Source organism: Mastomys coucha, unplaced genomic scaffold (genome assembly GCF_008632895.1).
Source record: "Mastomys coucha isolate ucsf_1 unplaced genomic scaffold, UCSF_Mcou_1 pScaffold22, whole genome shotgun sequence".
In the NCBI taxonomy this organism is placed as follows: Eukaryota; Metazoa; Chordata; class Mammalia; order Rodentia; family Muridae; genus Mastomys; species Mastomys coucha.
The window spans coordinates 181,948,737-181,961,782 of NW_022196905.1; the positions used below are offsets into that span (position 1 = coordinate 181,948,737).

General features: G+C 34.6%; 1 protein-coding gene across 11 annotated transcripts in view; it reads left to right on the plus strand.

Moving 5' to 3' along the window:
• The window catches only part of Pcm1 (pericentriolar material 1), a 105,040-nt gene that overhangs the window by 16,939 nt on the left and 75,055 nt on the right, over nucleotides 1–13,046 (plus strand). For 4 of the 11 annotated variants that reach the window (XM_031339601.1, XM_031339604.1, XM_031339600.1 and 1 more), the window contains exons 2-7: nucleotides 2,946–3,060; nucleotides 4,659–4,904; nucleotides 5,899–6,168; nucleotides 7,737–7,907; nucleotides 8,088–8,204; nucleotides 9,740–9,928. In XM_031339601.1, coding sequence (XP_031195461.1) covers nucleotides 2,965–3,060; nucleotides 4,659–4,904; nucleotides 5,899–6,168; nucleotides 7,737–7,907; nucleotides 8,088–8,204; nucleotides 9,740–9,928 — 1,089 coding nt within the window. In that variant the 5' untranslated portion in view covers nucleotides 2,946–2,964. Of the gene's footprint in view, nucleotides 1–2,945; nucleotides 3,061–4,658; nucleotides 4,905–5,898; nucleotides 6,169–7,736; nucleotides 7,908–8,087; nucleotides 8,205–9,739; nucleotides 9,929–12,440; nucleotides 12,682–13,046 lie in introns of those variants that run through there. The other 7 variants (XM_031339605.1, XM_031339607.1, XM_031339606.1 and 4 more) reach the window with 5 other exon arrangements.

Sequence of the window (13,046 nt, forward strand, 5' to 3'; positions counted from 1 at the left end):
TTTTGTTTTTGAGACAGGGTTTCTTTGTGTAGCCCTGGCTGTCCTGGAACTAACTCTGTAGACCAGGCTGGCCTCGAACTCAGAAATCCTCCTGCCTCTATCTCCCAAGTGCTGGGATTAAAAGTGTGCGCTGCCACCACCCAGCTGACACTTCTGTTTTTAACCTGTTTATTATCTTGGTGTTGGATAAAATATGCTTTCTTTATGTGAAATGGCTAGAGCTTTAATGACAAAGGCCCTTTTTTTTTCTTTGACATTTTCCTGATAACTTTTAGGAAGTAATGAGCTATATCTTTGGGAGATGTGGGAAAACTGTGGCTAAATATTGTTTCTGTGTTCTATGCTTGAGGTTAAGAGTTCTAGCTAAGAAAATCTGCTAAGGCTCTAAATCTTTGTTAGGAAATTGTCCTATCTGTTGAACAGTCATATATCACAAAGTTTGAGGGATAAAAATCTTTTTTTTATTTTGATAAAATTCTTAATGTTGTGCTTGTTGAATAGTAAGCAGTTTACCTTGTTAACAAACTAAATTTTTCTTAATTCTTTTTTTTTTTTTAAGATTTATTTTATTTATATGAGTACACTGTAACTGTCTTCAGACACACCAGAAGAGGGCATTGGCTCTCTTTACAGATGGTTGTGAGCCACCATGTGGTTGCTGGGAATTGAATCAGGACCTCTGGAAGAGCAGTCAGTGCTCTTAATTGCTGAGCTCTCTCTCCAGCTCCTAAATTTTTCTAGTCGGATGTGTCTTTTGGATTATTACACATTTTATCATTAAGTACATCATTTTTCCTCTTTAAAATTGTTATTGGTGATATTTTGATGTTCTATACTTTTTTAAATGCATGTTCTTTAACAATATCATCTTTTTTTCTTTTTCCTATTATTACTTATGTTTCATATTTTTCTGCTTGATAGAATTTTTGAATAGGGCCAGGAAACAACAGCATTTTAATTTTTAATAAGATTTTCTTCTATGTCTTAAAGAATAATATTGGTAGCATATAGTGTGCTTTTTGATCTGGGGATGTGGCTTACTTGGTAAAATGCTTGCATTACAAATGCAAGGACTTGAGTGACTTGAGTGTGGTCCCCAAAATCCAAGTGGAAATGCTGGGCCTGATGACCAGCCAGCTAGTTTAACCTGATTGATGAATTCCTGGCTAATGAAGAATCATGTCTCAAGGGAGGTGGCTGGTGGTATTAAAGATGATACTTGAAACACATGAAAACACACACACACACACACACACACACACACACACACACTTACTTACATGTGCATAAAAAGAATAAAATATGCTTCTCTCCAATATCAGAGAATTATTAAAATAGTAGTAGTGCTAGAGCACTTGCCTGCCATGTGTTAGGCCTTAGGTTCTCTACTCAGCACCAAAAGGAGAGATGGCTTCCAAAAACAAGAAACAGAATAAATTTATATGTAACAGTAAATAAGTATTTTTTTTTAAGATTTTCAAGTTAATATTGTGTTGAATTTTATGTCACTTTTATTTTAAGATAAAAATTTAATATGTCACATAATTTGTTATATATTATTCTAGTAGATACTGTAACATTAAAGTATCCATGAGATAAATCTTTTTCAACCACGATGATATTTGATATTATGACATGAAATGAGTTAGGATCTTAGAGTCAAAGAAAATAAGTTTATAAGTTTTTGCTCTTTTAAAAACTGAATGATGCTAGTAAAATTATCTGACTGTTGAAGTTTATTCCTTTTGTTTGTAGTTAGTAACTTTCTGTATTAAAGTTATCACCATGCTTCCTCCTTTATCTGCCCCCTTTTCAACCTGGTAATCTCATAGCTAGTAGAAATGCAGCCATTTAGAAACCTTTTTCTCATGGTCATTTCTACTTCTGAACCTCTGCTTCTGTTTCAAATCTTTTGCTTCTATTTCTCCTCTCTGATCTGGGAATAGTATTAGTACCCTTATTTTTATATGTACCAGTAAAAACTCCATGGGATATCTTGCTAGGGTTGGTGGCCTCCATCTCTAAATCTAGTACTTGAGGGGTCTAAGACAGCCCAGTTCAAAGCCAGCATGGGCCCAATTTCAGAAAATGAAGCAAGGCCTATGGAGAAGGTCATCAGGTAGAGAGATGCTTGCCCTAAAACCTGACAACCTAAATTCAATCCCCAAGTTTCACATGGAGGTAGAGAACTGCCTCCTGCAGGTTATCTTTTGGCCTCTATACTTGCACTGTTGCATGCACCCTCTCTAAATAAATAAATAAATAAATAAATAAATAAATAAATAAATAAAATGAATAAACCAAATAAATGTAATTAAATCCTCAAACAACCTACCACCAAAAATTAAAAAAAAAATCCCAAAGCCAAAACCTTTGCAAGGAGGATTTATGAGTTTGGCAAACTTTAGGGAGATTGACACAACATTATGAGAGACAGTAAGCACTCTTTGAAATGTGTTTAGTGCGTTTGTTCTGTTTTATTTGAAACAAGGTCTTAAATAGCTTATAATAAGCTCAGGTTGGTTTAGAACATGTGATTCTTTTACTTACCTCTTAGTACTGAGATTATAAGCATGTACTACCATCTCCATTATATAAGGTGTATAGCAGGTAAATCAATTTATCTGTGATACGTGTTTGATAGTGTATTTCTTAAAATAGGTGTTTGAAAGATTCCTTTATATTACTAAGTTTGATAGAATGCTTTAAAATCTGAAGATGGGTCAACATATGAAAGTGCTTGCCGTACAAACCTGATGACCTCAGATCACACAGTGACAGGAGAGAACTGACTCCAGATAGTTGCTCTGACCTCTGAACACATGCTGTCATACATACATGTCTGCACTTACATACAAAAACATGCATACACACAATAAGTACATTTTAGAATAAAATAAAGTTTGTTTTTATGTGTTAAAAATTAATTTTTATGTATTTTGCAGAGAATTAATTACAGCCAACATGGCCACAGGAGGAGGTCCTTTTGAAGAAGTCATGCATGATCAGGACTTACCAAACTGGAGCAATGACAGTGTGGATGACAGACTCAACAATATGGTATGATATTTTACTATGGATGGTGTATTGTTGGCCACTAATGTTCAGTGAGTCTTTCCCATCAGTTGTATTCACTGAAACTCTGTAAAAACTGCAGGCAAATAGACTAAGGGACCCTTAGTTGAAGACACTTTAGCTGTAGTTAATAGAAAGCATGAATTAGCATAAACTAAGACAATGACTTATTAAAAGGAGGTGAAAGTGCTTTATGGAAGCCATGTTAAAGGAATATAGCTTGGTTTTAGGAAGGAGAAAGAGGGACTGCAAAGTTGTTCCAAATCGCTTTTCACCTAAGACCCTTCCCTAACCTAGCTGTCCCTTCCAGATCTGCCTTTTTGTCTCTCTGGTTTGTGCCGCATACTGAGATTGCCTTTTTAAAGATTTGCAGCCATGGAGGAACTTACATACTGACTAATTTAACTTTATAGTTAGTTAACTAGCTAAATTTGGGTTAGATTTTTTTTTCACTTATCAGTGTCCTGAAAGGGATGAATTAAATAGTATACATGGAGCAGTTCCTAGAGAGGCAGAATTTCTTAAAAGTGAGGACAGTACTGAGCAGTTTTAATATAGTAGTGGCTAAGCATCTTCCAGTGTGGATAATGTAGGAATGCGTAGTTGTTTCTGTTGAATGAATTCAGATATGTAGGTATGAGTAAATGTAGGTATTTTATTCTGTATTGGATAGTATGTAGTAGATTTTTGCCTATAAAATACTAATGGAGACAATAATAGTTATACTGGTGCTTGCCAAGTGCTACGCATTGTTCTAAATATTCATACATATTATTTTTAATCTTATTTTTAAGGTACCCTATTTTAAAGATTAAGAAACCAATCCCATGTGAAATTAAGGGATTTGATTGCTTTAGAACCTAGGTGAATTGTATTTCTACGTTTTTTGTTGTACATAAAAGATTTTCATCTAAAGGAGGCCTATTACTTTAGAACAGTTTTTTACCTTTTTAAGATAAAGGTTTCAGTTTATAGCCTAAGCTAGCAGCTCTTGAATTCTTTGAAACATTTCAGCTTTTTGTCCCAGTCCCTCAGTGTTGAGATTATAGATGTGTATCAGAGCAGATAGATGGAAAGAGCAGTTTTTAGATATGCTTTTGAGCTGGGACTAGTAGTACATCCCTGTAGTCTTTATAACACTTAGACAGTTGATAGACTGAAGTAGGAGAATCAGGAATTCAAGAATAACCTGGAGTACATGGTGAATTCAAGGCAGTCAGAACTAACAAGACCTTATTTCAAAAAAGAAACTATTGAAAATATTTAAATTGATTTGCATATTAAAATTTGTGATTTGGAGCTTAATATTTATTATCAGTAATTGGAAGGTAATAGGCTTTTTAAAGACCAAGCTGAAATATTAGGATCGATGTAATAATGAAAAAAAAAACCAGATTGACAGAAATAAGTTTCTAAGGTAGAGTATTTGTATGTGAAAATGTCTTGGAAGTTTAATATCCACACCAAAGTTCTGGGTTTTTTTTGTTTGTTTGTTTGTTTGTTTTGTTTTGTTTTTTGAGCATACTGAATTGTTTTTCTGGTTTGAAGAGGTCAGATTAACTTTCGCTTTTGCTTTTTTAAAGGAGTGGGGTGGCCAGCAGAAGAAGGCCAATAGATCATCAGAAAAGAATAAGAAAAAGTTTGGTGTAGCAAGTGATAAGAGGGTAACTAACGATATTTCTCCGGAGTCATCACCAGGAGTTGGAAGGCGAAGAACAAAGATTCCACATACGATTCCACACAGTCGGTATATGACTCAGATGTCTGCTCCAGAGCAGGCAGAGCTGGAGAGACTTAAACAGCGGATAAACTTCAGTGACTTAGATCAGGTTTGTGAATGCTTTCAAAATAAGATAGAACTGTGGGAAATACTTGAAATGGATTAAGTAAGATTGGGAAGAGTAAAAGTTTCTCTATCTGTGGGAAGAACTTTAAATTCTTGTGATGATATTACCTTTGGAAAGAAACAAAGTTGTATTTTTATATTTGCCAAAGCTACTTCTCTCTAGGTCATTTTCTAATAGCTAACTTAAATTATAAAAGTAGATTTTGCTAACTAGGTAAAATTGCTACTAAGTTCAGTACATTTATTGGATAAGTGTGAAAGTGCTTGGTTATCTAAAATTTAGAATATAACTGACTTATAATAAAGTTCACTAAAATAAAGTTTAGATCTAAAAGCAAATAGAAACGTTAATAATCTCTTCACTATTATTTTTACTAGTATTTTATTGTCATATCTCTGTCTTGCAGAGGTAGAGGTTTTCAAACATGCAGAATTCAAGTCTAATATGACAGTGACAGTGTAAATGATTATGTAAATGTACTATATACATATATGCTAGGCAGTAAACTGATTTGTGTGTGCCTGTATATGTGTATGGTGTTGGAGGTTAAACCCAGGGCCTTAAAGGTACTTTGTAAACAGTCTATATTGGCTGTATTGCCAGTTCTAAACTGCTTTTTCATATAGTGTTTCATGTAGATAAATCATTGTGCTTATATTCTATTAGTTAATACAAATTCATTGGATCCAACATCTATACGAGTTTTGTTAAGTAAATAGCAATATGGGTTATAATATAGCCCATAGTACGTGTGTTAGACTAATCTTATTCATATTTATCAACTGTATTATCTCAGAAAATGAGAATGAGAGTAATAACATTTTGATAATCTAGCATAATTTTGTAGATCTGAAGCTCAAAGCTCTTTTACAAAACTATATCCTCATCATCTAATGTTGAAACTAAGAACATTGGAATCTTAAAAATTTGTTGAAAGATTAATGTTTATGTGATTTGGTTTCCTTTTTGTGTATAGAGAAGTATTGGAAGTGATTCTCAAGGTAGAGCAACAGCGGCTAACAACAAACGTCAGCCTAGTGAAAACCGAAAGCCCTTCAACTTTTTGCCTATGCAGATTAATACTAACAAGAGCAAGGATGCTACTGCAAGTCTTCCAAAAAGAGAGACAATGACGTCAGCACAGTGCAAAGAGCTGTTTGCTTCTGCTTTAAGTAATGACCTTTTGCAAAACTGTCAGGTCTCTGAAGAAGATGGGAGAGGAGAGCCTGCAATGGAGAGCAGCCAGGTAATAAAATGGGTTTATTTTAGTGGCTGTTTTACAGATTTCAAAGTATAGATATTACAATCTTAAAAAGCATTAGGCTATGCATATAGGAATTTCAGTTAAGTAGAATTAGCTTTTCTCTAACCCTCTTCAATAATCTACCATATTTATTTTACTCAATGGTTGGGAAATTACATATTCATGTTCTTAAAATCGCTAATTTGTGAAATACTAACTGCTGATTTTTAATAAAAGGGGAAGAATTTTGTTCAGTGTAGCTATTGGGGCTAAAGAGATGGCTTGTGTGGAAGACCCAAGTTTGGTTGCTAACATACACACTAGACAGTTCACATCTCCCAAAACTCTAGCTCTAGGAAGATCTGATATGTCTGCTCTTCATGGGCACCTGTGCTCACATGCATTGCCTACATGCTTGTATACAACTAAAAGTAAAGTAAATCACAAAAAAAAAGAGAATAAGATAATGTTGATATTTTTGGAAAATACTTTCAAAAGTATACTACTTTTTATTTTTATAATACTACCAATTTTTTTTTTTTTTTTTTTGGTTTTTCGAGACAGGGTTTTTCTGAGTAGTCCTGGCTGTCCTGGAACTCACTCTGAAGAACTGGCTGGCCTCGAACTCAGAAATCCACCTGCCTCTGCCTCCCAAGTGCTGGGATTAAAGGCGTGCGCCACCACCGCCCGGCTTACTACCAATTATTTTTAAAGAGATATAACTATTAGAAGGAATATTTAGGGCCAGTGAGATGGCTCAGAGGGTAAAGGTGGTTGCTGTGCAAGCCGGGCAACCTGAACGTGATACCTGAAACCCATGTAAGGTGGAAGGAGAGAACCAGTGCCGTATTGCCACTTATACCTCTGGCACATGTGTGCATACATATACATATATTTTGCACATGTGAGAACCCACCCCCACCCCTGCCACCTGATGGAATATATAAATAATTTCTTAGCAATTTGTTTTGTAAGTACAATTTTGGGGCCTAGTAAGATTACATAGTGGGAGAACCTACACTGCTTGGGTCCTGGCACTCTGTAGGTAGGGACAGTGAGGGAACGAGGAAAGAACAGACATATGGCCGTGCTGCTGTGAACTGTATGTCTTCACTTAAGCCTTCACTCACTGGGCTTCCTCTGCTGTCTACAAGATGCACCTGAGCATTCAGTACCCAGAAACCACATTAAATTGATGGTGATTGAAGTTTACTTACCACTTACTGGGTTTTCATTTTAAAAAATCTAAGTTTAATTAAAAATTTTTTTTTTGGTTTTTGTTTGTTGAGACAGGATTTCTCTGTATAGCCCTGGCTGTCCTGGAAACTCACTCTGTAGACCAGGCTGGCCTGGAACTCAGAAATCTGCCTGCCTCTGCCTCCCAAGTGCTGGGATTAAAGGCGTGTGCCACCACTGCCCGGCTTAATTAAAAATTTCTTGCCTTTATAAATTTATATGGTAAGCCTAGATATACCTTTGCTTGATAACACAATTGTTATGGAATAAATTATGCTTGGTGTTATATGTTGTATACTACCATTCTTATTTTTTTTTTAATATCTTTTCTACAGATTGTAAGCAGGCTTGTTCAAATTCGTGACTATATTACTAAAGCTAGTTCTATGCGAGAAGATCTTGTAGAGAAAAATGAAAGATCTGCTAATGTTGAGCGTCTTACTCACCTAATAGAGCACCTTAAAGAGCAAGAAAAGTCATATATGAAATTTCTCCAGAAAATCCTTGTAAGTTTTATACTTTTAAGTGATGTATGTTATTTTTATGATGTACCATGTACAAATACTGATGACATTCTGATGTCACTCTAGAGGAGTTAACATATTTTCAAAAATCGTGCCATCCATTATAACATTTTTATTGCCGTTTTTAATAGTTGTATGATTTATACTACTAAAATATTTCAGGCTAGAGAAAATGAGGAGGAGGATGTTCGGACTATAGACTCAGCTGTGGGATCTGGTTCTGTAGCTGAGAGCACATCGCTAAACGTAGATGTGCAGTCTGAGGCTTCAGATACCACGGTAAGCCGCTTTTTGGTAATTAAAGTGCTGGAAATGAAGATTTAAGGGTTTCCTCCAGTTTTCAAGATGATAATTTTGGTGTTCTTTAGTTAAAAAAGTGTATTCTAGGAAAGAAACCCTCAAACTGTTAATGGTATATATAGTTTCTAAACATGGAAGTTTGAAAGCTTTATTACTAACATTGTTGGAAATCTAGTCATTTTTAGATTTCGTTGCACAGAAATATCAGTGAAGTCGGTTTTGCTCAGCACAGCTTTCCTAATTTTAAGAAGCATTGGCAAAGTTAGATTCGTTGTAGGTGCTAGAACTATTAGTATCACTAGAGTGTGATACTCATGAACGTTAAGGATGCAATTGCTGAAGAAGTTTCCACATTCATTTTCTGGTGAGGACTCATTTTAAATGTGCTAAGATTTTTTAAAATTTCTCATGCAGTAGTACTTTAGCAATGCTGGATGTCTAAAACGTTGAAATAACAGCTAATAAATGAGACAGGAAAATGTTATTTTTCTCTCAGTGAAGAAAAAGTAATGTGGTTTCTGAGCATAAAGTAAAATTAATAAAACATTTTCCCCTTGGGAAAGAGTAATTTATAAAACTTTGGAGAAAGAAAAGGTTATAAGATTGATTTAGTTCAAAGAATGTAGTGCTTAACTACATTTAGTTCAAAACTGCTTGGCTTTTAAACACCTTTATTTGAACAGATGTATACTTGTCTGAAGTGTATGTGATAACCACTACATCTGAAACAACACTCTAATCATAAACTTGTGTAACTGTTAAACATGTAGTACTAGTAAGCCTTTTCTTTTGAGATGATTAGCACCCATGTATTGATTTTTGTAATATATTTCAAAATACCATTCAGCACTAGGAATTTGAGGGTTTGTTTCCTTTTATTACTGCTCTACAAATTTTACCTGTTTCTTCTCTCTTCCCTATCCTTCCTGTTTAAACTTTTAAAAATAATTTTTTTTGATTTTTTTTTTCTTTTTATTTAGGAAATACTCAGAGGGTTTGATCCAAACAGTTGTTGAAAATGGATTCTGCTATGGGAAATTGTTTTCTGTTCATAGTGATCCTGGGAATAATTTCTCTCTTCCATACCAGGAGAAGCAGAAGGGTTGGGGCTGTCTGGTTAAAGGGCTTTATAGGGGAGGTATGGGGAATGGTATAGTTGATTGCAATTCACATACTAAAATCCAAAGTATTGACTGTGATGAGAATTTCCTTCATAATGACAAAAATCATAGCCTTTTGTAAATTGATAGGTACCAAATAAATGTTAAAATATGCTTTAGCAGTTTTCTATACTTGAAACTTGTCACAGATATAGTGCTTGCTTATATTTAATAAGTAACTTTATTCTATAGAAACTTAAAAGTGTAATAAATTTACTTTTTCTTGGGGATGGCTTTGGGTTAAATTTTTTTTAAAGGTGAAATGACACATTTTTGTATTTATTTACAAGGCTGGCTTATATGTTAAACAGGAGTTTGTGTTAAGAAATTAATATGTTACACTATTTAATAAAGGAGGCATCTTTTAGTCTGAGAATTCGGCCCTGCATTGAGGACAAACTAGGGAATTCAGCTTCACAAGAACAGGTTTCAGACATTGACGTTACTACAAGTCCTAAAGGGAAAGGTGACAAAGCTCCTCAGAATGACAGGGAGCTGAGACCTGATAGGAAATGTAGCCGAAAACGTGGATTTCCCTCAAAGGTATACTTCACAATGTTAACTTGGGAAGTCTTTAAATGAGCAGCTCTTTAGTTCTATTTCTTCCTTATTTGCTTTTCTGTTAATTGCTATTACTCTTAACTCTAAATTATCAACTCCATTAATATGCTATAATCTGTTTTAGTAAAATGCTGTTGCTAAGTGTTTTTAATTCTTTTTGCTTTAGAATATACCTCTGCATTGATAAAATATGGCAGCTAATTTTGGTTTACTATAAATTATAAAGGATTAGAATAATAATGTTCTTTTTGCTATTAAAGATTTAACCTATATAAAACATTCTTAAACCTTGACAGTTGCTTTTTTTTTTTCCCCCCCGAGACAGGGTTTCTCTGTATAGCCCTGGCTGTCCTGGAACTCACTCTGTAGACCAGGCTGGCCTCGAACTCAGAAATCCGCCTGCCTCTGCCTCCCAAGTGCTGGGATTAAAGGCGTGTGCCACCACCGCCCGGCGACAGTTGCTTTTGTTTATAATATTAGTGTTTATGGATTTGAAGGGTACTTTAAACTTTTGTATTATTGCTATAGAAGTTCATTAGAGAAAAAGAAAACAGTACAAGATGTTAGATTTCCTGTCCTTAGTGGAAGAGATGCTTGTTCCTGGTTTTGGCTTGTGTTTGTGTCACTGTTCTCCTTCCTCTCTCTTCCTTTTGGAAAAAAAAGATGATTGCTCATTGTTAGCTGATTTGCTCATTGATGGTTTAATGTTTTGCCAGATTTTCTTCTTCAGTGTTTTATTTTAATGTTTTTCCTTTTAGTTTCCTGTGATTTGTATCACTTTAGTGAAGAAAAGTGCTTCTGTAGTTCTTCTAATACATTTGAGAGAGATTGCACTTGTGAAAGCATGTGTATCCTTTTAGCAAGAGCAAAATATCGTTTTAATAGTTTAGGGTACACCATAGTAATTTCATAACTTTTACTACTAGCTTGTTACCAATGACTAATTTTTTACTTTATATTTTCTTCCTTTCTTTCCTTCCTTCCTTTCATTCATTCTTTTTTTCTTCCTATCTTTTTTTTTTATGTTTAAAATAATGAAACAACCTCAAATAGTTTGGCATTTTTTTAATTACTTTTTTGTTGTGTTGGGGATTGTCTTTAGTTACATAAAGCATTAAGGTTAAGGTACCCCTTTAAGCAGAAAAGTACCTGGTTATCTTTAGACTTAATAGCATTGAAGGGGCAAAAAATGAATGTGAGCTACTCCAGGTCTGCTTTAAAATTGTCTTCCGTCCTTACACAGTTGACAGGCACTGCAGCATATTAACCAGGTCTGCTTTCACCCTGTGGGAGTTCATTAACATTAAAAAACAAACAAGCAAACAGAAACCCCCCAAAAGCCCTTCTATTTCTGTATCTTGGAAAGTATTCTTACAAATAAGAATAATTATAACTTAAACTTGCTCAGGGATTTGTCACAGCTTAACTATGATTAATCTTGATTTAAATTTTTTTTTTTTAAATTTATTTTTAGTGTGTGTGTATGTATGCCTGTGGTGGGCCACAATGTGCATGTGGAGGACAAACCTATATTGCTTTCCCTAGACAATGTGGGTCCTCAGGATTGACTCACATCATCCGACTTAGTGCTTAGCTGTATGACAAGTTCTCTAGTCTGCTGAGCCATCCTGCCAACCCTAGTTTTGATTCTTAAGGTCATCCTAATGCAGCATACTTGTGCATAGTTCACAAATGATTTTAATTAAATAAAACCTTACTTTGTATCACCTGACTTTTAAGTTTTTTCTGTTTATAGAATCGGTTAACTCTAATCCCTTCCACTTTGTCCCTCTAAGAAACCTTTCAAAATATATTGTATTTGAAGAATAGAGGAAAAGGTTTGAGGTCTTAACGTTAGATTCAGAGCTGAAAAGCAGCCTTATGAGTTGCAGGTTGATATGAAATGATAACTATCTACAACATCTATATTTTTGGTCTATTTTATAGATGTAATGTTTTGTATTATGTGACAACTTCATGTATACTCATCCTTTATGAGAGGAGTACTGTCCCACCATTGTTTGGAGATAGCGCCTCTCATTGCTTTGTAACTGGACCAAATAGACTAGTGAGATTGGCCATGAGTTCCAGGTATCTGCTTCTTTCTACCTCTGAAGGAGTGAGTTTACAAGTATGGACCACTAGGTCAGGCCTTTTTCTAAAATACAGGTTCTGAGGATCCAACTCAAGTTCTTGTGCTTAATAGGCAAGCAATTCAGTTTGCCTTTTCCCAATCTTCCCCCTCCCCCCATTTTTAAAGACAGGGTCTTACTGTGTAGCTAGGGTACATGGCTAGGGTGGAACTCATGTAGACCACACTGGCCTTGAATTCAGAGTTGTATCTGCCTCTGCCTCTCAAGTACTGAGATTTTAGGCATGTGCCACTACACCCAGCTTCTCAGCTTTCTTTCTAGTTGATTATAAATACTGATCTAAAATGTAAATTATGTGTATATAAAAGTTGTTAGGTGTCATCAACCTGCACTAAACTTCTAATTTCATCTTAACTTCCTTTGAGTACTTAACTGTACTTTCTTCACTTTTTTCCATTTCTAAGTCACAATGTAAGATGTTGCCATGGCTACCCATTCTTATTTACAGTATTGATGGTTCTACTTGTGAGGAGGTAGATGGAAGAGACTTTGTGTAGCACTGGTGAAGAATGTCATCCGGAAGGCAACTTCTTGAGCTGTCTGTATTCCCTGTGGTGTCTCTAGAAATCACATGTGTCCAGGGAAAGTAGATCAGTGTATTCATTTTTACTTTCAAAAGAAAACATTTAACTTTTTACTTGCCTTAGTAATTTTAGGGGAGAAATCATTTAAAATTTCATATTCCCAACAAAAGTTTGTTAGTGTGGCAAATTTGAAACCAAATTAATATATTAAAGGGATTTTTTTTGTCAATGGGTTAAAATAATAGAACTTTAACATATTTTGATGGTAAATCATTTATGAAGAATATCTTTATAATATATTTTATATATAATTAGGCTTAAAATTTATTGTTTGGGACTATATTTATATTTCTGTTTTTGATTAGTTTTGTTCCACTGTGTTTTAAATTTTAATTTTGTGTATGAGTTGTGGTTTTTTTTTGT